We start from the raw sequence: 26281 nt of genomic DNA, 5'->3' as shown, positions 1-26281 counted from the left end.
GGAGGTAGGTTGACATCTCAGCCCATATCAGGGATCTACTTCACTGAAATGGCCTTCCTTGTAGGTGCTGCCATAAATCTTCAATCTCTTCGTAGTGACTCCTTTAATATGCAGTTCATCTTAGGGCTCAGAAGTCAAAAAATCCTTAGTTCTGCTATTACAGTTAGGTATCGGAGGCCTGTAAATGACTGGATAGCTCCTCTCTGTGGAGGTTTACACTTGCAATATGTATTCAAAATACCTACTTCAAGGTTTCTCAACCAGGGTTCCTCTAGAGGTTACCAAAGGTTTCTTGAATCAGGGTCAAATTTCATATCCTGTGGTACTAGCCAGGCCTTAAGAGCTGCCCTGACCTCAATTCCACCCCTAAACACACCCTCATAAATTATCTAATTAAATTACACTGTTAAATGTATAAAGTTACAAAGATAAATATATACCCCCCTTCATACACCCCTCCCCCTCACAGTCATGTCCTAAACCCCCCTCTTTACCCCCCCATGAGGTGAGAGACAGAGGGGGTGAGAAAGAGAAGGGAATGAGAAAGAGGGAGCGAAAGAGAGGGGGGGGAGAAAGAGAGAGGGAAGTGATGGAAAAAGAGAGGGGGGAGAGAAAGAGGGGGTGACCAGTATGTCTGCTACTCACAATTATGCCCCCCAACCCCCCATAATATGAGGTTATAATGAACACACAACCCCTCTCTTAGAACACATGGTCTCCATTATGGTACAATGCACACTCCCCCCTCCGCAGAACACATACACAGGGCCCCCCTACTATATAAAGTGAATACAGAGCCCCCATCACCGCACACACATGAACACACACACAGGTCTCCACTCAGGCTCTCTCAGCCTGTCACACTCTGGTTCTCAGCTCTGCTGGCACAAACAGCTCACCCACTTTCCTCCCACTGTTACCAGTCCGAGAAGTGTCCTCCTCCAAGCACTCTGTCAGTCTCTCTCTCTCTCTCTCTTCTCACCTGACCAGACACACAGCCTGCTTGCACAATCCACCCTGTGGCCCTCCCCACCCTTCCAGGAGCCTTTCATAGGGTCCCCTATGGACCCTGGGCAGTGTCTGGGTGCCTGAGTGCCCAAATGGTTAGTCCACCCCTAGCACTGGCACCCTGCTCCATGCCCATCAGCTGCCACTGTCTGATCGATGACTGCAAATGGCCAGTGCATGCCTGCTCGCCCCCACGTTATTTCCACTTGCCCAATGCGAGTAGGTGAGTGGAAATTTTGAGGTCTGCTTGAACAATGGGTAATTTCTGCCTCTCAGATAAGTTCCCACTGAAACCACTGATCTTTTTAGCGAACTGTAAGGGGGTCATTCTTCCCAATGACCACAAGTATACGGAGCATTCTTCCCACTGTCTATCACACTAATGTATCATGAGTTGTAGATATAGTAATTCTTAGCAGGGGTTGACCTATATCCTGTAATATTATGAAAGTAATTACAGCATACAGTTATCTGACTTTATGTCATACTTACTTTACATCTTCCAATTTTTTTGTAATGACGGAGCCAACTGTAGAGATGGCTGCTGAGGCTCTCTGTCCAGCAGTGGACAGAGTCTCTGAGGTTTTTCTGTACCTGAAAACAAGAAAAATAGTGAGACAAATTATGGAAACATGACTGTATGGGTTTAGGTAGGTAGGGTTTAGGTACACAACCTGTTTGTTTGCCCTGCATCAGCAAAGCACAATGAGCAAACCTCACAGCTGTCTGTGAGATTTGACTTCCTGAAAAATATTTTTATGTCCCATATAGTACATTGTTCATATCACATGGCTAGCCTTAATCCTTCAAATCATCAGAACCCTTCTAGGGGCTGATTGTGAATATGCTGCAAATGGAATAAGCTACCATCTGTCTAATAATTTAAGGAAGATGGTGCTGATACCAGAGTTTTCCTTTACAGACCATTTAATCTTCGGACCAGTGCAAATGTCTATAACCGCAACAAATGTATGGGATACTGTAAACACAAAATGCATTAAAAAAAAAAAAAAGGACCACAAACAACATTTGCTATCATTGTGTAAGTGTCACTAGATCTGGGAAAGTCAAAACTCCTTTTTATTCTGACACTCTGATTCTGATCACTATATACTGGCAGATAACTAAAATCCTATATACCAATATAATTTATAAATGGAAGAACTCTGAAATAATTCTACAGATAGTTATTTTCATCCCTCTGACTATTAAGAGTAATGCGTCCAGCTCAAGTGACACTGCAACAGGACAAATCTTATTGTCCCATAACTCCATGGGTATTAAACAGACTGCTGAAATGGTTTACAGTCCACACACTACATTTAAGCGTGTTTAGATACATTTACATGGGTTTAGAAGCGTCAAGCGTTTTTCTGCCAAAACTCTGCTGCTCCTGGATGCTCTGGAAGTGGCTTTTTCTTTTCTAAACGCATATGCCTCTAAATGTGTGCATGGACACGTAGGCTAACCTGCAGGGGAGTTTAGATGCAGAAAAAAACATGCCAGATGCCCCTAGAAGCAGCTGTAAAAATGTTCAGTGTGCATGAGGCCTCAAACGTTTTAACAAGAATGCATCCAGATTAAACAAGTATGCAAGGGTGGCTCCATAGGACCTCGCAAGGTAATGGAGACACCCTAAGGCCTCAATCACAGAAGTTTAGAGGCAGGAGAACCCAGAGGCAAAAAAAAAGAAAGAAAAAAAAAAGCACCTCACTTGTGCTTTCAAGAGAGTAGCGTTTTGGCTGAAAAAAGGCCACAACACACCTTAATAAGTGTAAACATGTCTAATCGTGCCTAAGCTAGGAAGCACTAGGAATGTTTAGCGATTGAGCATTATTCATTTTAATGACCCAGATAAATTAATATTCTATTCTAGAATGCCTAAGCACTGAACGCGCCTCAATTCGTTTGCAAAAATGCGGCTTAGGTGCATTTTTGAAGCTGCTTTTCTCCTACCAGGAGAGAAATACATAGGGACTACATCTTAATGGCTAGTGCTCTGGGGACCATCTAAGTTTGATATAAAAGTAAACTTACAACATAAAGATGCACAACACATGGTGAGTGATTTCAGCAACATCCCAAATAACTATAGAAAAGTAGTAAGTGTTAATTTTACAATAACAATAAAATCAGAGCAGACACAATTCATTAGTCTTTATATAAAATCAGACTGTATCCACTTTGCTTTAGATAAGTTCTCAAGAAGTTCCTGCATAGGCCTGGTTGGCTGGTGAAGTGTTTATACAGTCTCCATATCAAGCCAGAAGCAGTGTTCTGCTTTTTTGTAATAAGAAATACAGCAGTTGCAATAAGCATGTCGTGGCTATTATCTGCTACCGCGAATTGCTGGCAACACTCCCTGCTGGAGATATGACTCTTTCCTGTATTCCTCTCCCTGCAGCCATGCTCACTAAACTAAAACAGATCTATTCCAAGTCCTTCTGTATGTGCAGGCACCAGTAGCTTCTTACTATAGAGACAGAGACTCAGGCTGTCCATACCCTGTTCAGATTTTAACTACTTCCTGATGAGCCAGCTTAGTAGGTAGCCTTGTTGACCCCCTCCCACCCAACATCCTTCAACTGAAAAATTGTACGCTGAAATTATAAATATTTAACAGTGTATGGTTAGCTTTAGCCTATGCAACTTGCAGTCCTGTTTGGACTAAGGTTGGTCATAGATGAATTTTTTCAATCAGTGGCCTGGTGGAAATAAAAAAAAATAAATTAACAGATTCCCCTATCCACATGGTTGGAGGAGTCCTCCCTGCAGTGCCATTGTATTCTGATATTGGGAATCCTCCGTTGTCAGAATATACAAGGTTTTTTCAACATTCCCATTCAACAGAAGTGGATTGTTAGATCAAATTCTGTCTAGCAGGAATTGCCATAGATGGATTGAAATTAGGCTGCTCCCTGCTGAACCAACCAAATTTTGATCCACCTATGACCAGCTTAAGCAAATAAAGCATGGTTAACAAGCATGGGATATAATTCATCAAATTTGCAAACCACCTGTACAGGCTTTCAGTATTCAGTTTTATCAACTCCCTTCAAAATATTGTAATCCTTTGACTGCTTTGTAAAATTATTGGATGATCTCTAGGAAAGATGGTTCCTTCTGGATGAAATTAGATGTCAGATTGAAAAACAATTTAGTACAATTGTTTTGTGATAATACCATTTTGTCATTGAGGTTTTACTATAGTTGTGTGGGCAGCAATACAATGTAGAAAAATATTTTACATCAATGACATTCTAAAGTTACAATGGTTCTGATTATCCTTTTTCCATGTGTGTGGCCAGCAACTGGTGCACTGCATAGAAAGAACGGAACTTACACATTGGTGGAGGCAACATCTTGTAGGCCTTTGGAAATGTTTTGCTTCAGTTCAGTCAGAGGAGTTACTCCAAGCTTTCTTTTTATATCCGCTAAACGCTTCTCTTTTGCAGCTAGTACTTGATTGAGTGTTTGTATTTCTTCTTCTACCTGAAAGGCAGTGAAATGTTACAAAGACGGCCAATTACCATAAAAGGTACATCTTGTGTGTAAACATCCAATGCACTTAAAGTTAAATGGTGGGGATGAAAAATATTTACTCTTAAGCTGGCCACAGATAGAATTTTGAACAAAAATTCTTAGAAAAAGTCTAAGGCAAATTCGTACAAAAATTCTCAGATCATTTGAATGTTGTTCAAAAGATTTCATTCGCTTTTAAGACTTGCTTTTATACTGATAAAAAGGTCATTCATTTGAGAAAAAATTTTCATCCTGCTCCTTTGAATTATCTCGGCACTGTGGTAAAAAAGGAACATCAATTCAGTCCACTAATAATTAGAAAAAAAACAACAAACTTTCTTAGAGCATTCTTTTCCTAAAGTTTTTTGTCAGAAATTCTACCCATGGTCATCTTTACAGTGAGGATAACGAATAAAGCTATATACTTACCTTATTCCTTACTTTCCCGGCAGCTGGCACTCCCCTCCACTGTCTGATGTCCTGGGATGTGTCATCCTATAAAACCTCTGGTCCGGAATTGTACAGGATGACATTAGAGAGCTGCGACCAGTGGGACAACAAAGGGGAGAGGCTTTGGGGGGCTGATCATACAAAGAGGAGAAATCCCGTGGGAGTGAGGAATAAAGTAAATACAGTACTGTGCAGGAGTTATGGGCAGTTGCAAAACATGTAAAGTAGGAATGCTTTCATATATATAAGTGTTAATAGTTTATTTTTATCAATTAATAAAATAAAAAGTAAATGAACAGAAGAGAAATCCAAATCAAATTAATATTTGGTGTGACCACCCTTTGCCTTCAAAACAGCATCAGTTCTTCTAGGTACACTTGCATACAGTTTTTGAAGGAACTCAGCAGGTGTCTTGTTCCAAACATCTTGTAGGACTAACCACAGATATTCTGTGAATGTAGGCTGCCTAAAATCATTCTGTCTCTTCATGTAATCCCAGACAGACTCCATGATATTGAGATCAGGGCTCTGTAAGGAACCAAACCATCACTTCCAGGACTCCTTGTTCTTCCTTGTGCTGAAGTTACTTCTTAATGACATTGGCTGAATATTTTGGGTCGTTGTCCTGCTGCAGAATAAATTTTGGGCCAATCACACACCTCCCTGATGGTATGGCATGATAGATAAGTATCGCCCTGTATTTCTCAGCATTGAGGACAGCAGTGATCCCAACCAAATCTCCAAATCCATTTGCAGAAATGCAGCCCCAAACTTTCAAGGAACCTCCACCATACTTCACTTTTGCCTGCAAACAATCATAATTGTATTGCTCTCCAGCCCTTTGGTGAACAAACTGCCTCCTGCTACAGCCAATGAATTAAACATTTTGAATCATCAGTCCAGAGAACCTGTTGCCATTTTCTGCACCCAGTTCCTATGTTTTTGTGCATATTTGAGTCACTTAGCCTTGTTTCCATGTCGGAGGTATGGCTTTTTGACTGCAATTCTTCCATAAAGACCACTCCTGGCCAGACTTCACCAGACAGTAGGTGGATGTACCTGGGTCCTACTGGTTTCTACCAGTTCTGTGCTGATGGCACTGCTGGACATATTCCAATGTCAAAGGAAGATAAGCATGATGTGTCTTTCACCTGCTATATTAAGTTTCCTTGGCCAACCACTGCGTCTACAATCCTCAATGTTGCCTGTTTCTTTATATTCTTCACAAGAGCTTGATGAATTGAATTGAGGCTGGTTTGAAGCCAAAGGGTAGTCACACCAAATATTGATTTGACTTAGATTTTTCTTCTGTTAGATAACTTTGCATTTTGTAAACAGATAAAAAGAAACAATTAAAAAATATATTTTTTAAAGCATTCTCTCTTTACAGCATTTCTTTACATTTGCCTATAACTTTTGCACAGTGCTGTATATCACTTTATTCATAATCCCCTAGGCAAAAAAGTAGTTAACCCTTGCAGTGAGGAGGGGGACCCACTGCAATTGTAAAGATTTTTCATCCCTGGAATTCAGTCTTAAAGCGAAATAGTTAAATACAGAGTTCAATTGCTTATATTGGAGTTGTTGTGCCTGTCAAAGAATGTGTTGTGCTGTTCAGTCATTCCTGAGATTTTACACAGCACTGCCATACAGCATGTTTTTAAGCAAGCTTTTAGCAGGTCTCAGTAGGCTTTTATTAAGCTTTATCAATACTTAAAAGCCTGCTGAGGTCTGTTATATAAAATAGAAAGCCTGTAGTAGGCTTCAGTGTGGCAAATTGTCAACCAGAATTATTATTACCATAAAAAATTAAACCAATTCTCATTGGTTACCTTTTCCAGCTCTCTCCTGAGGTTTTCCTGCTCTTCATCTGATAACGTGTCCTTTACAGTCGCAGCTGCATCTTCTCCTTCTGGTACATTTTCAGGTTTCAGCAAATCTATTTGCATGATAACAGATACATCTTCTGTCAGTTTGTAGGCTTTAAATACATTATTTTTAAATGTTAACATGCTTTCTAAAACAAGATTATTGAGAGGTAGGCAATTTAAAGGAATATAAGTCTTTGTGGGACAGTTGGTCAAACAGTAAATAACCATTTACAGACCATGACAGATTGGAAATATTGGTTCATAAAAGTTTGATGTTAAAAGAGAAGTGTGAGTTTATAAAAAAAAAACCAAAAACATACATACATATATACATACTCACCTAGACTGCTACAGCATCAATCCAATACTGCATCTGTCCCCTGATGGCTCTACACTGAGAACTGAATGATCAAAGACATCTGATCACTCAGTTCTTGGTCTTCACCAAGCAGAGAGCCAGTGACTGTTGGTCACTGGTTCTCTGCTCTGCTCCTCCACAGCCCAGCACTCCAGGAGTGACTCTCAACAGCACACTAAGAGGCTGAGCCAGCTGCTGGTAAGGCATCTGTGTAGATCCCGAAATTATTGTTGGGATCCCTGCAGAGCCTGGTTCGGCTCTTGTGACCCACAGAAGTATGGCCAATAAAAGCTTTGGCCAAACTTCTTTATTGTTGCGGTTTGGAAGAAAGCCAACCAGTCTGCCCACATGAGAGGCATTCAGTGACTCCACTGGATGGGTCAGCGTAGGAGAAGCTGTGGCTGTCATCAGTGAAAAGCTGATCAGTATCTCCTATGGATTCCTACAAGAAATACAAATGGAAGATCCTCATGCTGGTAGAATTGCTTGTCAGGATGCCAGTAGTGAGGAGCAAATTTTAAGCTGGGCATACACTAGCAGAATTTTTTTTGGAACTGGAATCGACAATTGTTTTTGACCACATTGACAAGAAAATTTGAATAACCAGTTTATGTGGTTTTCTTTCTACTAGTGTATGTTCAGCTTTAATAAATCTGTTCTTCTGGACATGAGGCACTAGGCAACCCACCCAGTGTTTACTAATCTACCAAAAGGATCCACTTGAACCCCCGTACTGGTTCACTTGAGGAGCCTGAGTTGATTGGTTAACTCAGTGGCAAAATGGCGACATGAGGTGAACACAAGTTTGGTTTGGCCCAATCCAGTGCAAACTCCAGTTTGATTGAACTTGTCCAATCATCCCTAAAGTATAAAGTGTTTAAAAAATGATAGAATTTAGTTGCTACAGTTTACAGCTAACTCCATATAATCACATTCCTCTGACTTGCTTTACTCAGTAAGTCTCAGAATGCCCTGTTATAATTAAATTATTCACATCAGATGACTGGCTGTACATGGACAGATTTCAAATTTCAACATTGTGATGTCTTTGCATTATAAGAACACTTATAAGTAAAAAGCATTATATACTGCAGTTCTGTAATTTGTATGATTTTAGGCCCATTCAATCTACTGTGGTGCAGTAAGGGGGGTTATGTGCGCTGGTGCACACGGTGTCATCTATTAATAATGGCACCCCGATGTATCCTGCCAAAGGAGTTATAGAATATCACACCACCTAGTAATGCCCTACCATGCATTGGTTTGTGCTGTATTACAAAAATGGTACATGCACCTTAAACAGGCAATCCTAAAGGAACACACGTTAACATGCAATCTAACGTGTATTAACACACCATAACGGTGTGACCCTAGTCTTAGTCAGGCAAGCAGGGGAAACATTTCAACTGCAATGTCACATCCTTTTTAGGACCAAGTATTTTTGTACCGAGAATTTTACCATTTCCATTTTCATCCAGTGTATCTTAAGAGAAGACAAAGAACTGAAGAAAATTTACAAAACCATTTCTTATCATTACTGTGAACTATTCTCAAATTCAGGCAATGTGAAAAGTTAGGCAGTTTGGGTAGCTGCATGCAGACTAAAGCTGGCTATATACGGTTAGTTCTTTCTTGTTCAGCCAGTGGGCTGAATGAAAACAAAAAACAGATTCCACAATCCATTCAAACAAGGTAGATGGTCCCTGATAATGTCATTTTTATTGAAACCCGTAGGATGGAGTGCTGACATCACATCCCAAGTGGGATGGCAGTAAGGTGAGAAGATGGTTTCACTGTGTTTGGTGCACTTACACATTCATCTTTGTAAGTTTTACTCTTGCTTTATAATAAATGGATAGGTTTTAATTACATCAGGTTTAGCGCTTTTCTCTTTTCCATACATGATATGATGCTGTATATTGTGGAGGTATTCTGGTGGACTGTTGGCTGATGTGTCATTCATCTTTTTTTATGAAAGTCCATTTACAAGTGCTAGAATTCTTATAGCAGGGGTCTCCAAACATTCTAAAGAAATGGCCAGATTACTGTCCTTCAAACTTTAGGGGGGGCCTGACTGAGTAAACAATGCACGATCTTTGGTATTAGAGGACAAGTAGTTGGTGTCAGTGAGAGGAATAGTGCACCGTTTTTATTGTGAGTGGAAGGAACTATGCTCCATTGTTGGTGGCAATGGTAGGAATAGTGCCCCATTGTTGGCATCAGTGGCAGAAATTATGCCCTATTTTTGGTATTAGAGGAGAAGTAGTTGGTGTCAAGTGGGTGGCATAGTGCACCATTTTTGTCAGTGGAAGGAACTATGCCCATTGTTGGTGCCAATGGTAGGAATAGTGCCCCATTGTTGGCATCAGTGGCAGGGATCTGCCCCATTTTTGGTGTCAGTGGCAGGAATAGAGCCTCAGAGACTGGATAAAGATAAGCAACGTGCTGCATCTGGCACCAGGGCCGCAGTTTGGAGACCACTGTCTTATAGCTTTGAGGTAATGATATCTTTTGGTGGTGGATAGAGTTTCTCACAGTGGAATTGGCTGTGAAACATCTTGGATTGCACTTTGCGGCCAATTGGCTTCTGTCAAGTGTGGAGAGCCAAAACACTAATGGTAATCTGGCCAGTCACAAGTGGGCATTTTATGTCTTTTGGGATTCCAGCTACAAGATTTGTACATTTGCATTCACAAGTTTACACACCTAAGCAATTGCAATCTGATTTTTCTGGGGTGGAATGAGCTTTTAAAAAAACACATCCATACACAAGGACTGTACAAACTAAATACAAAGTCACCACAAAAAACCCCCCCAAACATTAAACTTATATATATGTGAATAAAACATAAGCAAAATAAAATAATCCAACAGATAAAACTAAATTTACAATCAAGGCTCCATCTGCCTGCATAAACAATCCATAAATCTGAGGAATGCCAGGGTGCCAAGCACAGGGTCTTTCTAGCTATAAACAAATGCAGTCGGCGGATAAATGGAAATCGGATTATGGCTTCTTATACACTTTCATGAATTATACAGCAAATATAAACTACCGCAGGCAGGGATCATATAATGAATTCCTAGAGCTGACCCAGAACAGATTACGTCACTTAGTATAAACATAGTAGAAAGATTACACTCTACAATTACCCCAGGGACTGGAACTAATAATACAGGAATGGTTTTCAGAAATGAAATTTACTCTCTACCAGCCAATGCAAGCTACAGGGACCGAGAACCCAGCCAAAAACCAAAAGCCAATGATGTGTGGGCACACATGACAGGTCAACACTTGTGGATGTTAATATTTCATTAGCAGGGAAATCATTTTAATCCTACATTTCATACAGGTGCCCTGTGATTGCTAATTATTCACCAGAAACTGTGAAGAGACTGTCATCTTTAAATGCTAATGAAATGACCCAGGGTAAAATTATGGTTTCATCTCAAATCATTGCTTGCAAGCTAGCAGCAACATCTAAATAAGAAAGAAATATGGTCTTGCTTCGAAAGCAAGCGATGATTAACTCTTTCCAGGAAAATGCTGCTTCTCAGTTTATGAGGTCATAAACTGCTAGTTGTATATGAAATTAATTTATGTACATTCCTTAAAAGCCACAAAGGTTAATTAATCCACTTTTTGAGCACCAATACCTTTACAAATCCAGATATTGCTTTGCAAACTTAGCAATGACATCACTGTGCTGTATGTAGCCTGAGTAGAGAGCAGAGCAGGCCCCTCCCACTACAGTCTGCCTGCAGAAAACTACAGGATGGGGAGGAAACCAGTCACCCCGCGCAATGTGAGAGCGCAAAAGTGACTGGTCTTTATTACAGAAAAGTTTCGCACAGGATTACTGCGCAGATCTGGAAGAAAAACACAAAGCCCTTACACTGTAAACTCCATGAGCAGCTCCCTTCTATTTCTTCTGTATCGAACTAATAACTGTAATTGTACTGTCCCCCTAAGATCTAAGAAGGAATACTCATTCTTTTTTTATTTAGACAAAGTTCACTCGCTGCACTGTATCTATGGAAGAGCAGTATTGTCACCCTAGGATAGAACTACAGAATACCTCCCCTGTCTTCTTCTCAACAACATAGTGGTAAGGCATTCTGTAAGAGTCAGCAAACAGCAGCAGAGAGAACAAGACATCAGCTCACAAGATTTCTGGCAGGATCAAAAGGTATTTTTGCACTTGTCAAACAGATATAACAAAACAAGTTCAATGACATATTTACCAGACCAAAAGAGTACAAATAAGAGAAGTCCACTGTTAGGGCTTAAGTACACTTTAAATTATTTACTAGAGAGGAACAGCCTGGGAACTTTACAGATCTGTGCTTTGAGACTATATTACAAGCACCCAGTTATAATCTGCCATCACCTTTAAAGTAGAACTAAATTCAAAACCTTTTTTTTCCCATTTTGGATGGAGTAAGGGAGGGTTATACCTCCGTCAATTTCTTTTTTTTTTTTTGCTATCTGTGTCCCATTGGGGAGATTTCCCTTCACTTCCTGTCCCATCACCAAAACAGGAAGTGAAAGGAAATCCCTCTGATGTGAGTGTCCCTGTTGGAAGATTTTCCCTCTATTTCTGTTCTGGTGACAACCCAGACTTTAGGGTTTTCTTTTACTTTCATTATCTAGGATATTGAACAATAGGACAAACAGAGAGGGTAAATCTGCCTAACAGGGTCACAGACAGCAAGAAAAACCTGATAGGTGTTCTAATCCTACTCCACTCTATCCTAAACTAGAAAGAAAAAGTTTTGCCTTTAGTTATACTTCAAGGATAACAAGATTCACACACACTGTACAACACAAAAGGTCCATGCAGTACAACACCCAAGATCCATACAGTACAACACCCGGAACCTTCATGGTAGTCCTACAAAGTAAATGACATTTTACCAGTGCTGAGCCGAGTGGGAGAATCCGGGGGGGTGTTGCTCAGGCGAGGTGACAGGAAGAGATAATTCCGATTGACCCCACAGTCAAAGTTAAATGGTGACTTATACTCATCCTGTGGATCGTACTCCCTGGAATCCATTACCGTTGTTCTAGTGGGTCATCGCATTCAAGCACATCAAATATCCCTTTCTTTTTTTAGTTCCGGTCTCTTTGAGTCGCTTCACTGCATTTCTCTTCAACTTATACAGAAATACTTTTATATTTTTTTCCCAGATCATCCAACAAGGCCACAATACATTCCTTCATTTGCCTGGAGATCCATCCCAACTCACATGACTGACGTTCCAAGCGGTTTAATGAGTTACTTCCCTGCTAAAATTGTTCTAAGTGGACAACCCTAGGCTTAGCCTGGACAAATGCCGGAAAAAAAAAAACTCAATAAAAAAAATAAATAAATAGAAAAGAAGGTTTGGATGATTATGATACAAAATTAAACTGCATCATCACTGCGTTCATTTCCATCGGAATGGTGTAACGGGTTTAGAAAACATATACTGCGGACAATTAATATTGTGAAAATATCAGCGGTTTCACATGGAAGCCCGGCAGCATCTTAATCTTCTAGGGCACAAACAGATTACTGGCCAATATTGTTTGCAGCACACCATCTGTGCTCGAACGGTCATGAGCGAGGAGACTGCTTGCAGAGGCAATGTGATAATGTAGACCCTTCACTATATTTCTAATGTTGGTGAAAAGAGCTATAGATCTCTATATCTTTTCCTACAAGGACACATCCCGGATGCCCTACAGGAAAGTGCTTTTCAAATCAATCCATTACTTAATGCATCCTGGCCTTGCAAACCTCTGAGCCATGGGAATTATCTGTCTCTTAGACAGAGGGCTCTGTACATAATGCTCGGCGGTGTTCGGTGACAGCCATTAGCTGGTGACCTGGTTTTCCAGGCCACTTGGAGGAGCTACAGCACAGGACAAGTTCAACGTAAACAATTGTAATGTGGAACATATGGAAGTAATTGTGAGCACGTGGATACACTCCACACTTTGACTCCATTTTAATAACCCTCCAGCACCGTCATAAATACTATCATCACATTAACACTTTTTTTATGCTTCCTAAATATAACACATTCCTGGTGCACGCTGCTCCGAACATCTCAAAGGGTTCTCACTCTGCTAGTCAAAGGCAAGGCAAAGACAGCTGATATCCGAGGCAAAATATTTGATATAGATTTTTATTGTTTTTCTTCTTCATTGTATTACTAAAAAAAAAGGTAAAAGATAATTTACAACTAATCCAGCTGTGTTTAAATTTAAACGGATGGTATAGTAGACATTCAGGGGTTGATTTACTAAACCTGGAGAGTGCAATATCTGGTGCAGCTGCATAGAAACCAATCAGCTTCCAGTTTTTTTGTTCTGTTTTTTGTCAAAGCTTAAAGTGGAGTTCCACCCAAAAGGGGAAGTTGCGCTTTAAAGATTGGTACCCCGCTCCCCATTAAGGATTGGCACCTTTGGGGAGTGGGGGTAGGGGGGAACGGGTACCCCAATGTGACAGGTACCCGCTCCCACTTCCGCTGCAATCGCATAGGCGATCGGGAACTAAAGTTGTCCTCCTACCCTCCCTCCCCGAAGTCTTGTGGGACACGTGACAGGTCCCAGAAGACAATGGGGCCATTTAGGATGCGCTGTGCTACTCGCACATGTGCAGTGGGCACCTGGCTGTGAAGCCGCAACCTGTCACAGCCGGGTGCCCCCACTGAAGATGCCAGTGCCTGGAATACAGAATGGCCAGTGAAACGGGTTGCGGCAGGGGCAACATGGGACAGGTGAGTGGCTGTTTTTTAAAAGTCAGCAGCTACAGTTTTTGTAGCTGCTGACTTATATTTTTACAGAGTGAGTGGAAATCCACTTTAATTGAACAAGCTGAAGTTTGAAACGGATTGGCTACCATGCAGAGCTGCACCAGATTTTGCACTCTCCAGTTTTAGTAAATCAGCCCCATAGCATGCATGTATTCTAAAGCTGAAATTTAGGTAAGAATTTTATTGCACAGTTACATTGGTCCAGCTTAGACTAATGTAAGTATGTACAGTATGCCTCTCTCATACCTAAGTGATCCCTGTGGAAGCTGCACATCACTGTAGAAGTCACTGCTACTACAGTGATAGCAGCAGCCTTCAGGATACAGTGCTGAGGGTTGCCCTTCTGCATAGTAACTACATGGTTACTTGTTCGGCACTTCCACCATTCAGAGAACACTTCATATTGTTTCCAGTGAATACAAGGCATTCTCTGATTGGATGAGGTAGAAAGGGCAGTGATGGCACAATCTCCACCTGGTCCAAACAGAACGCCTTGTATTAATTGAGAAATATATATATGGTGTTCTGGAAATTGTTACAGTGCCAAGTGAGAGACCCCCTGTGTTTACTATGTAGAAGGCCAAGGTGGTCAGCGCTGGACCTTGAAGACTGCTCCAACCACTGTATTAGCAGTCACTACTACAGTGATATTTAGCATCTACAGGAATCGCTCTGGTATGCATACTTATATTGGTCCAGGCTAGACCACTGTGACGATGTAATAAAATTCATACATACATTTCAGCTTTAATGAAAATGTAAACCCAATGTTTCATAATCCTAATATGTACGTGCTGTACCATGTACTTTTATGAAAAAGTATCCTGTTCTCTTTGTATTGCTTCCTTTGTGTTGAATCCCTGGTGTTCCTGACAGTCCTTCTGCTTTCCTATTAAAAACTAACCACTAGGCATGCAAGCACAGTGTGGTCAGTTCTCTAATTGCGCTAGGAACTCAGTCTGTTCTCCTCCAATGATCAGTTTGCTGCAGTTTCTCCACCTTCACCTCTAAGAACAGAGGGTATGTGATCACATATAAAAAAGGGGGAAAATGTATAATGTTTTTTTATATCTATACACAAATGTTTTGCCTTTCATTTCTATTTTAGACTGAATGGTGTGATAATTGTGCGCACAGATATGGACAATGACAACCATAATTTGGATCATACTCTGCAAATGTAATTCTCACTCCAAATCAGTCCCCCTCCCTTTTTTTTGAATGGCATGTGGTGTGTGTGTATGCTGGGGTCACAAGGCATCAGGCACAGCTGGATACGCTTCATGGTTGTAAACCCAATTAGCTGGTTCCATGGTGTCTGTCAGACTCTTGCCCTGGCCTGATCGTAAAGCTATATACCAGTCAGTCGCTGGACATGAAAGCATTCCAGGGTGGCAGTAAAACATACATCCCACTTGAAACCACTTTTTCATACAATTTCATAAATCCCGGCAGGAACAAGGTACAATAAAACAAAGCATATATTCAGAGAGGTCATTTTAATACAAGTCACCTGATACCTTACACCCCTAGAGAACGTCTACCAGAGAGCAGAAAGCGATCTCTCTTTAACCGGCACAGCCAGATATGTCATATTTGATGTCTGGACGTTCGTTCAGAATATGGTTCTGCATATTAACCTGCCAGTGGCTAGGCTGCTGCATGCACCTATGGAAGGATATTAACCATGGTATAAACGTGTGAGGGATTTGGTCATAGCCAGGGTCCCCGCCTAAACACTCCTCCCCAAATGAGGCAATTGGTTCTCTGCTTTAAGGAGACACCCTGCTGGGTTCCTAGAAAACAGGCTGTCATGCCTGAAGAGAGAAGATGAAGAGATTCTCCCTTTTAACATCAGGAACCAACTTCGGGAGAAAAGGTACCCTTTTGTTCAGGACACTTGAACTCTGCTTAAACCAGGACTTCTGCAAGTACTCTCTACCTTCTTAAACTTCTCTCTGTTATCTCTCTGTTGTGTTATTTCTCTCTCTCTCTCTCTCTCTCTCTATATATATATATATATTTATATATATGTTACATCTTTTCCGTAAATATTTTTATTGCACCATTTTGACCTTTTTAGTAATAAATCCTATTTTCTGAAAAGCTCTTTAATGCAAACTAAGAATCCCTGTCTCTGAAGAGTGCTACTGTGTGTTTTAAAACCTCTGGATACATCTGTCTGCGGTGACAGTGTGTATACAGACGCTTATTTAAACATCATAGTGTTACTGCTAAGATTTGTGAGTTTCCTCCTTCTCTGTAAAAAGGTGGTGGTGGCAGTGTGAAGGGTTAATTGCGTAATTAACCTGACCCAGTAACAATCGCTCCCAGGCTGTTGGCACCTAGATTGGAGTCCAGTGAACTGGAAAATCTTTGTGCAGGGTGCAGCTGAGAGTGGCATTGTTACGCAAGTGGCAGCGCGGTTTTAGATTGGCTAGTCCTTCGGTCACAAGTTGGTGATAAGAGCTGGGGTCTGACGCCGCGCCTGTCACAAATGGGTTGTTTTACAAGGTGAGGGTTTACATACAGTTTGAAGCAAAACCTCAGAAATCATAACAAAAAAAAAAAAAAAAAATCACCTTGCTGAGTGGGGGGAGCACCACTGACAGGGTTAAAATGCTCATTTCTGCCTAGGGTACCACTAAAAAAGCACTTTTTTTTACTGTAGTCCTCACCTCTCATCTCCAATTCTCCAAAAATGTACATTTAACCCTTGCAGGGGGATCCCTGCTGCAAGGGTAGATTTTTCATTTCCCCAGAGCTCAGCTTTAAGCTATTACTGTATTACTGTTTACCTGTGCGCCATTTTAAATTAAAGTTCTACCCATTAACAGACAACGCAAAATATACTTGTTGTTGCCCTTATCTGGAAGTGATTGGACTTGGGTTGCTTTTTATAATGGGGACAATGATAAAGGGGAAGTCTGTTTTTTAACACACCCTGCACTAGCACTTACATAAGGACCATTCTCCATAAGTCACCGCAGTGGCTAAAGATAATTAACAAATTTTTTTTTTTTTCGGTGAATTGACTTTAATGTAATATTGTTTTTTTTTTGGCAATATTTACCACAGGAAATGACCAAATTTGTGGTATTTACTGCAAATTGGGTATTTAAAAGGATGAGTTCACCTTTTAACAAAAACAAATAAATGCACATTTTTTTGCAGGTAAAAAAAAATGTGCATTTACTATTTTTTGTTTAGAGAGCCTGTAAAGCATTGTACCAGTGATCAGCAGATTGCTGGTGCCACGCAGGGCTCCTGCAGACCTGTCAGTGTATATGTCTGCTTGCACACCTTACAGGCAAGCAGATACACATGGACAGGAAGAATCAATGAACTACCACAGCGCTCAACAGCACTGTGGTAGTTATTTGAGAACTAGGAGCCAACAGCCGCAAAGGCAACATTTTTCCATTCATAGAATTTTTTTTTTAAATTGTGACAGCTAGAGGATGCTATGGGGGATCAGAGGGGTGCAGGGGCCAGGCCGTAATATGTTACATCTTACACCCGGATACTTTGAATATCATGAGATATTTTGTATAAAACACAAGTGTTAGTGAATTGACCCCTATGTCTCTTCTGCAGTAAATGATTCTTACTTGGTTGTTCACCTTTTTACTGACAATGAGCACAATGCGCATGTGCAGCTCAGTGTACAATTTTGGAATATGCCAGGATGAATGAACCCCTGCGCACTGCCAATTAGGATGGCTAAAGATCCCAAATCCTGAAAGAGACCAGGCAAAGACGCTTGCAGACATCACCAAACTGGGGACAAGTATAGTTCCATTTTAAATATTACAGTTTTACATTTTGTTTCCTTATATTGCCTTCATTGCAATATCACTTTTGTCACAAATATTGAGTTGCACTTTATATTTAGGGTTTAGTTATCATTTAACAGATATTAGTTGCTGACAAATGTGCGTATGTAATAATCAATGACTTTGTTCCAGGATATTGAATTGTCCTGTATGGAGCAGAGGAAACACTATACCGACAATGAAGCAGTGGAACATTAACCCCAAACTGTTGGGCTGCCTTTGAAGTATAATAAGAGCTGAAAATTACACATTATTCTATTCCAAAATACATAGAAAACAGATTGGTTTAATATTACTCATCCATTAGCTAGCAATGGCTGGGATTATGAAATGCAACATTTATAAAATCTTATTACACTTGAAAAGCAGTCCCCAGGAAATGAGAAGCTGTAGAGGTCAATATGTTTCTGTACAATATGAGCCCTGCTACTTCACCTGTAAACACCCCATAATAAGACACCAGGATTATTGTTCCCATTCTGAGCACAGGACGGTCAGGATAAAGAGAAAAATGATAAAATGAACTTATAGTGTGTGGAGCTTCATGCAATTTGTGATATTAATAATGAATGTTTTACTACACATCACAGCCTGGGTGAGAACCTAGCTGCCAACCTATTCCATCTCAACAACATACCGGCAAATGCGTCACTTAATATTTACCTAAAGTAGAACTAAAGGCAAAACTTTTTTTTCATTCTGGATGGACTAATGGAGGACTATGACCCCTCTCAGTATTTTTTTTCCATCTTTGTCCCGTTACGGAGATTTCCCTTCACTTCCTGACTTCCTGTCCCATAGCTAAAACAGGAACTGAGAGGAAATTCCTCCAAAGTGAGAGAATCCCTGGTTATCACCAGGGTCATTAAAAATTGTGTTTCAATTGGAAGACGTTTCCTCTATTCCTGTTCTTGTACCCACACAAAAACCTTAAAGAGTTTTAATCCCTCTCCGCTCTATCCAAAACTAAAAAAAAAAAAGTTGTGCCTTTGGTTAAACTTTAACCACTCGCCGACCACATTATAGCCAAAAGATTGCTAAGTGAGGTCGGCTAGTTCTGGGAGGGCACCTACCGACGCCCTCCCAAATACCTACCCCCCTGTACACTCCACATTGGGTGAATTTTGTGACCGCTGTGTCCTGACCAATCACAGCTGATCACATTGGAAACACACTTGACTGTTCTCGGCAGTTCTTTCCTCACGTGTTCTCACGGCGAGAGGAGAGAAGAGCCAGTGACCAGCAATTCACACAGGGAACATTTACACTGATAATCAGGGCACTGATTATCAGTGCCCATCAGTGCAGCCTGTTAGTGCAGTCTCATCAGTATCTCCTCAGCAGTGCCCATCAGTGCTATCTCATCAGTGCCTCCTATCAGTGCCCATCAATGTAACCTATCAGTGCCAATCAGTGCAGCCTCATCAGCGCACATCAGTGAAGAAGAAAAATTACTTATTTGCATAATGTTATAACAGAAGCTAAGATACATTTTTTTTCTGGTCTTTTCATTTGTTTAGCAAAAAGTAAAAAAAAAGGTGATTCAATGCAACCAAAAGAAAGCCGTCTGTCTCAAAACAATGATAAACATTTCATTTGGGTACAGTTGCATGACCACGTAATTGTCAAAGTTCAACAGTGCTGAAAGCTGAAAATTTGTCCGGGCATAAAGGGGAGGAAAGCGCCCAATAGGCAAGTGGTTAATGCAACTAAAGCATCTATCCCCATCCTCTGGAATCAACCTGTTACCTCCAGGATGACGTACAATAAAGAATAAAAATTCTATCACATTTGGTTTCCATGGATCAGTTTCACTTCCTTCTTTGATTATAAAAATATTTTGACTGCGGACACGCCTGTCACAGTGTGCATAAACCCCACCTAGACATGCACGCGACACAATCAGAGTCCTAGCCTGTCCAACTGCCCCTCACAATGTGATGCACTTTCTGGGCGTGCTCAGTAATTCCAATAAAGGTAATGCTGTAATTTCAGGGTGCAGCCCAGGACACAGCATCATCGGAGCAGAGCACATAGCTGCAGGACTGTCCCGGAAAAACCAGGACAATTGGCATCTTTGCTTTTGTCTATCCATGGAGCAAAATTTTATCAAAACTCCTAAGTTTATGAAAGCATGAGTTTGATGGACACTTGTCCTTTTTCAACCTGGTTAAAAGTATATCGAAAGCTAAAATGCTTTTTTTTTTTTTAATTCTAGATAGAGTAGAGAGTACCTAAAAACCCTGTCCGATTTTAATTGCCATCTGTGCCCCATTGGGGGAATTTCCCTTCAGTTCTTCTGGAAACACAACAGGAAGAGAGAAGAAAACTGTGAAATCACCTCTTAGACAGCTGTAACTGGAACTAATGCTTCCTTTAGGAGAGTTCCACTGACTTCCTTTCTTAAGCGAGGATAAGAACATTTTGGATCTTCTGTTAAGATGACATGATCTAGTCCATGGGTAGGCAACCTTAGAGGTGGGGATCTACCTGAACAATACAGGAGACGTCAAAGATCACCGGGCACAGTGTTGCCTCCTCACACCAGGCTTGATCCTCTAATTGCACTATTACGTCCATTGCACAGCAATCATGGGTTTAAATCAGGTCTCTGCTTTAACCCCTTGTTTGCTATACTGCACAAGGTTGCACAGCGGCCTCATTCACTTGAATGCATCACGCTTGGCAGGTGTTACACCCACCAACCATGACAGGGCGTATACCTCCTGCTGCAGCTGTGACATATGTACACCCCTGGCCACTGCATCTAAAAAGGGTATGGTTGGGGCAAAGGTGGTAAAAATACATATTAACTATGGGGTTTTACCACACCCCCCCCAAACTGCAAATGTAAATGAACCCTTACTGTTCTGAGCCCCTAATAAGGCTGCTTTCACACCGATGTAATGCGGTTTACCTGTGCATCTGTGACTTTCCTGGGTTAGCTGCGCCTTGCCCGAACTTCGATTATATCCTGCAGGTTTGGTGCACTTTCTGAAAGCGCACCAAAACTCCTGCATTCAGAAAGTGCACCAAACTCACCATGCCGTGGTGTGGGTAAACTGCAGCGCATCAGTGTGAAAGCAGCCCTATACTATTATGCCCAGTGTATTGCTTCACACTGACCTGAAGATCTCTTCTTTCCTGCTGCTGGCACCACTCTGGAGACTGCTAGCCGGGATAAGAGGTGGAGTGCAGTTGGTATCACTCCGCATGGGACAGGAACTAGCACTGGAGGAGGCATCAGCTTATGCGGCTCCTGCTCCCTACTACAGCTCCAACTTTACAAGTAGTCCCTCTGCATCGCACTCTGATGCTCTCGGATGGTGGGTAAGCAAGCCCAGACCGCGATCTACCAGTCACCTGCCCACGATCTACCGGTAGATTGCGATCTACAGTTTGCTGACCCCTGATCTAGTCTGATTACAGCTGTGCATATTATACATGGGAAAGTCAGTTTACCATGTAAGATGACATTGCTGCCTGTCTTTAGAATAGTTGCTTGAAATCTCTTCTTTGTCTTCACCATCATCACATGCCATTCTTGGCAAGACACAGATGCCACTTAAATCTCACACAGCCTTTTGAAGTAAATGAAAAAATCCTAATTGATTCGATCTTTGTGTCCAGTACGCTCAGCACTAACCATTTAAAGTGAATGTAAACCCATCAGACCAACTTTTTGAATACAAGTATTTAATGACAGCCTAACCAAAACTGTGTGAAGATATAAACATCTTTCTCTGCCCAAATACCTTTCTTAGAAGTTATAATACAGCGGTCACATAACTTATTCTTTTTCCTGTGTATCTCACTGTCCAATAGTGGGGTGGAAACCACTTGGAACTTGAAACATGTCCTGCATATGTCACAACAGGACATTTTCTTCCTCATCCCCATGGCCACAAGGAGACGACTGGTGCCCTTACAGTCATTTGTTGGCATGTCTTTACAAAAAGCCAAGACCTCTGTCACTTACAATGCTGGAGCATGGGGCAGCTTCAGGAAGAAGAACACATCATACGTCCCAGGAGGCTGCAGGACCAGTCTCCCTGTACCGTGCAATCTTGCACACATGCATTGTGGAACCGGCTGTGATTCATCAGGAAGTCACAGCTGGCTCCCAAACCAGAATACAAGCGACAGAGACCTAAAAAAGGTGAGAAGAATCAGCTTCAGGAAGATATCACTGGAACCTATGGACTGGGACTGCCAAGTACCAAATTTTTAAATCAGCAGCTACAGTATTTGCCTTTTAATTGAAAAAAAAGGACAACTTAGTTTGGTCCTGAGTCCGAGGGGGACTTATCTCCTCACACCCCTTAAGAAACCTTTTCTGTTGACCCCGCCCCCTTATCCACGTTACCGGACTTTCATCCCTCTTATTCGATCAGCTTTTAGAATCTCTCTTTCCTGCTCTAACTGGACCCATGGGCCTCTAGAAAAGTACGCACTGCTAGCCAATGCCTTCTGGCCCTCATGAGGTCCTCACATGAGACAGGAGTTCAGGCCCTATAAATCTAGTTTTAGGAAATATATTTTTGGGAAAAACTGTACTGAAAAAACAAACAAGCAGCCACAGGAGCTTTTTAGTTTACAGAATCTTGTCCTTAGCTTACGGCTATCTGCTGACAGCTTTGATTCTTCAAGTAAACAGCAAAGAACAAGCAAGAGTCTAATAATGCAAACACACCATGCAGAATCTACTGCTGGAAGGAATGGTCACAAAGGTATATCGACACCAATAAAAATACATTTCAAAACAAGAAAAAAAAAAAAGTAATACAGAGTCTAGGAGCGATTACAGTGGTTGGGCTCAGTTCTGCACATTGTAGGAGTCTATGTTACCCTACAGTTTTTAAGGTGTATGTTACCCCAACATTTTATATTCTGCATATGTATCTGTTGTGCCATGTACTTGTATGAAAAAGTATCTCATTCGCTTTTCCTTGCACTGACATAGTACGTATGGAAGGACATCCATCCTAGCGTGGTCAGTTTTCTTCTTTGGATTCTATTTGGGAGCTCACCGTGCCTCTATTACATTGGTCAGACTTGTGCAGACACGCCCTCCTGCACAGCTAATCACTGCAAAGATCAGTGTACTGCTGTTTTTCTGCTTCCTGATAACACGCACCCCCTACAGACCTCACTCCTAACTCTCTAAGCCCCTTATGTAGTTGAGAACATCATGTGATCACTTATTTAAAAAAAAAAAATGTATGACATTGTTGGCATTGATATTGAAAATATGGCCGATCATGCCAAAAAACTGTCTTTTATTTAAAGGAGAGTGATCACAAAAAGCCATTTATTATCACATAGTTGTTTGGCTCCTTTTTAAATCATAATAACAGAAATCACCCAAATGATTCTGTAATGTTTGACCTTGGTACAGACACACACACATACACTACAATGGCAATTATAGGGTCATTTCCTACATATGTGGCTTTTTAAATTGCAATTGGTGTCTTTTTATAAATAGTAATTGAGTTTGTTAGCTCTCAGGTGGATGCACTGAGCAGGCTAGATGCTGAGCCATGGGGAGCAGAAAAGAACTGTCAGAAGACCTGCGTAACAAGGCAATGGAACTTTATAAATTAGAAAAAGGATATAAATAGATATCCAAAGCCTTGACTATGCCAGTCAATACTGTTCAAATCGCTTTCTAAGAAGTGGAAAATTTGGGGATTTTATGATACCAAGCCAAGGTCAGGTAGACCAAGATTGCAGCCACAACTGCCAAAAGAAATGTTCAGGATACAAAAGAAACACCACAGGTGACCTCAGGGGAAATACAAGCTGCTCTGAAAAAACATGGTGTGGTTGTTTCAAGGAGCACAATATGATATTTGAACAAAAAGGAGCTGCATGGTTGAGTTGTCAAAAAGAATCCTTTACTGCGCCAATGCCACACAGCTTTACAGCTTCTGGCACACTGTAATCTGGAGTGACAAGACCAAAATAGAGCTTTATTGTCACAAACATAAGCACGATGTTTGGTGTGACAAGAATACCATCCCCACTGTGAAGCATGGTGATGTCTCACTGATGTTTTGAAAGTGTGTGAGCTTTAAAAGCATGGAAAATCTTGTGAAAACTGATGGCAAGATGAATACAGCAGGTTATCAAAAAATACTGGCAGACAATTTGCATTCTTCTGCATGAAAGCTGCTTATGGGAAGCTCTTGGACTTTCCAGCATGAAAATGACTCTAAGCCCAAGGCCAAGCTGACATTATAGCAGAAAAATGTGAAGGTTCTGGAGTGGCCATCACAGTCTCCTGACCTTAATATCAGAGCCACTCTGTGGAGATCTCAAACAAGTGATTCATGCAAGACGACAGACATTGCATGACCTGGAGGCATTTTGCCAAGATGAATGGGCAGCTATACCACCTGCAAGAATTTGAGGCCTCATAGACAACGATTACAAAAGACTGCACACTGTAATGATGCTAAAGGGGGCAATACACAGTATTAAGAACTAAGGGAATGCAGACTTCGGAAAAGGGGTAATTTCATTTGTTTACTTGTTTCCATGTTTTGTTTAATCCCTCATGCATACTGGATGTTTTTACAGCGGCTGTTTTTGGCTTTTGACGATTTTTTTCTACAGCTAGTAAACTCCCCAGCATGTTATCCTATGTGTCCATGCACACAGACTGTAATCAGACTGTAAACCCCAGAACTAGTGGGTTTCTAGAAGAGTTTTTTAGCTGTAAAAATGCTCTAATGCTGAAATATGCAAAAAAAAAAAGCAAAACGCGATAAATCATGGCAAAGCAAATTTTTTGGACTTTTTGTGAGCAAAAAAATATTTTTTTTGGCCAAAAAAAACACTAAAAGACACAAGCACGGCAAAACACTGCAAATACTAATTCTTTGCATAAACTAGTGCCCAGTATTGGAACTGCTATATAACTTCCTGTTAGCAGAGTGGATCCAGTTCTTCTGACAGAGGAGGATCTTAGGACCTGTAGTTCTGTACATCCTGTATTCCCGAGTGCTGATTGTACTACAAACTACCAAAGAGCTGGGGAACAAGAAGGATGCTGGGAAAGCAGATATATTCTACAGCAAGGGACTGGCTCACTCTCTTGGTGCAGGATTCAGAGCTGAACACAGGGGGACTGCTGATCTCCTCCAGAGACAGATTGCTGTCCTACTGCTGTGGGACTCTGCACATCAGTCCAGTACAGTAGTGATGCCACCGGGATCACATTAGCTTCTCTGCATCGGAACTGTCACTGTCCAGTTTTCACACAGACATCTCTGCTTGCCTTTCTAATAGGCAGTCAGGTGGTAACTCTGCATTTCCCTACAAACAACCAAGAGCCTCATTCCTTGGAGACTGTGCTATCCACAGGATTGGTGAGCAAGCAGATGCCAAACCTCTTTCTGTCAACACTCTAGAGGCACCGCAGGCAGACACCTTTACACCTCAGTTACCAGAAGACCTTTGCTTTGAGCAGTACCATGGGTTATCTGTTCAACTTCATTGAATTACCAGTATTGACTAATGCCTGTGGGCCCCACTATTGCTAGCAGAAGGCAGCAGATACCACCATATCAGGAACTTTAAACATTGCAAGTTGCAATCTCTCATTAAAGGGACCCTTTCTCATCAAAAGCCATTTTTATTCAATTTAGGGTTTTTATATCTATTTATGCCAGAGTATACATTTACATAATTCTCTGCATGCCCTGTTGTGACACCAGTGGCACAGAAGGAGTTGATAAGTCAACAAACCTTTTCTTCCTCCTCTTGCTCCTGGTGTTGCAATTAAATAGTTGAAGCTTACTACTCTTGACCTGTTAAACATTCCTAATTGATTATTCCTATTTTATCAGTGTTCTGCTTTTATGTGTTAACTGGGGCTGTATATCTTAAACCCACATTTCTGTAGCCTACTCTTTTGAGCAAGTCTAACATAGAGGTGCTACTAAAGAATTGTGTCTCTTGCATTATTATTCTATGCTGTTGAAATATGTCTGAAAGCAGAGTCGGGAGGCTTACAAGATCTGGGCAACCACTTAGGACAAGTATTATCAAGTGGGGGTAGTTCTCTCTCTCTGAAGCTGAAGTTAGAAGATGATTGGCTACTATGTACAACTGCACCAGATTCTGAGTGCTCCAGTTTTAGTAAATCTCCCCATGAGTTCTATGACTGAAGGAGGCAGGTAAGTGGCGCAACTCTTTCAGACTTGCAGTGGCTGATGTTAACCCCCACAGTGCCAGAAGTACTGTGGAACAGAACCAGCAGCAGTGGGGAGACTATTTCTACAATATGCAGCAGCCAGCTGGACATGGGGCACACAGTCACCTAGTGCAGTCACCCAGATGTATGCATGAAAACAGTACCACCGAGTAAACTGCACAGGGTAGCCAAGTGCAATAAACCTCTGCACAACTGTATTTGATTGTGA

The 26281-nt window shown here is 41.3% G+C and overlaps 1 protein-coding gene across 4 annotated transcripts in view; it reads right to left on the bottom strand.

The window, feature by feature from the left end:
* Positions 1-26281, bottom strand: part of TPD52 (tumor protein D52) — a 129075-nt gene that overhangs the window by 20551 nt on the left and 82243 nt on the right. For 2 of the 4 annotated variants that reach the window (XM_089661006.1, XM_089661005.1), the window contains exons 2-4: positions 6813-6919; positions 4352-4500; positions 1501-1602 (exon numbers count right to left, since the gene is read on the bottom strand). In XM_089661006.1, coding sequence (XP_089517132.1) covers positions 1501-1602; positions 4352-4500; positions 6813-6919 — 358 coding nt within the window. Of the gene's footprint in view, positions 1-1500; positions 1603-4351; positions 4501-6812; positions 6920-12127; positions 12328-26281 lie in introns of those variants that run through there. The other 2 variants (XM_089661003.1, XM_089661004.1) reach the window with 2 other exon arrangements.

This window comes from Staurois parvus, unplaced genomic scaffold (assembly GCF_062004578.1).
Source record: "Staurois parvus isolate SC_StPar_1 unplaced genomic scaffold, SC_StPar_1.0 ptg001302l, whole genome shotgun sequence".
Lineage (NCBI taxonomy): Eukaryota > Metazoa > Chordata > Amphibia > Anura > Ranidae > Staurois > Staurois parvus.
The sequence above is the reverse complement of the archived record's forward strand: the minus strand, read 5'-3'. Positions and strand labels throughout refer to the sequence as shown.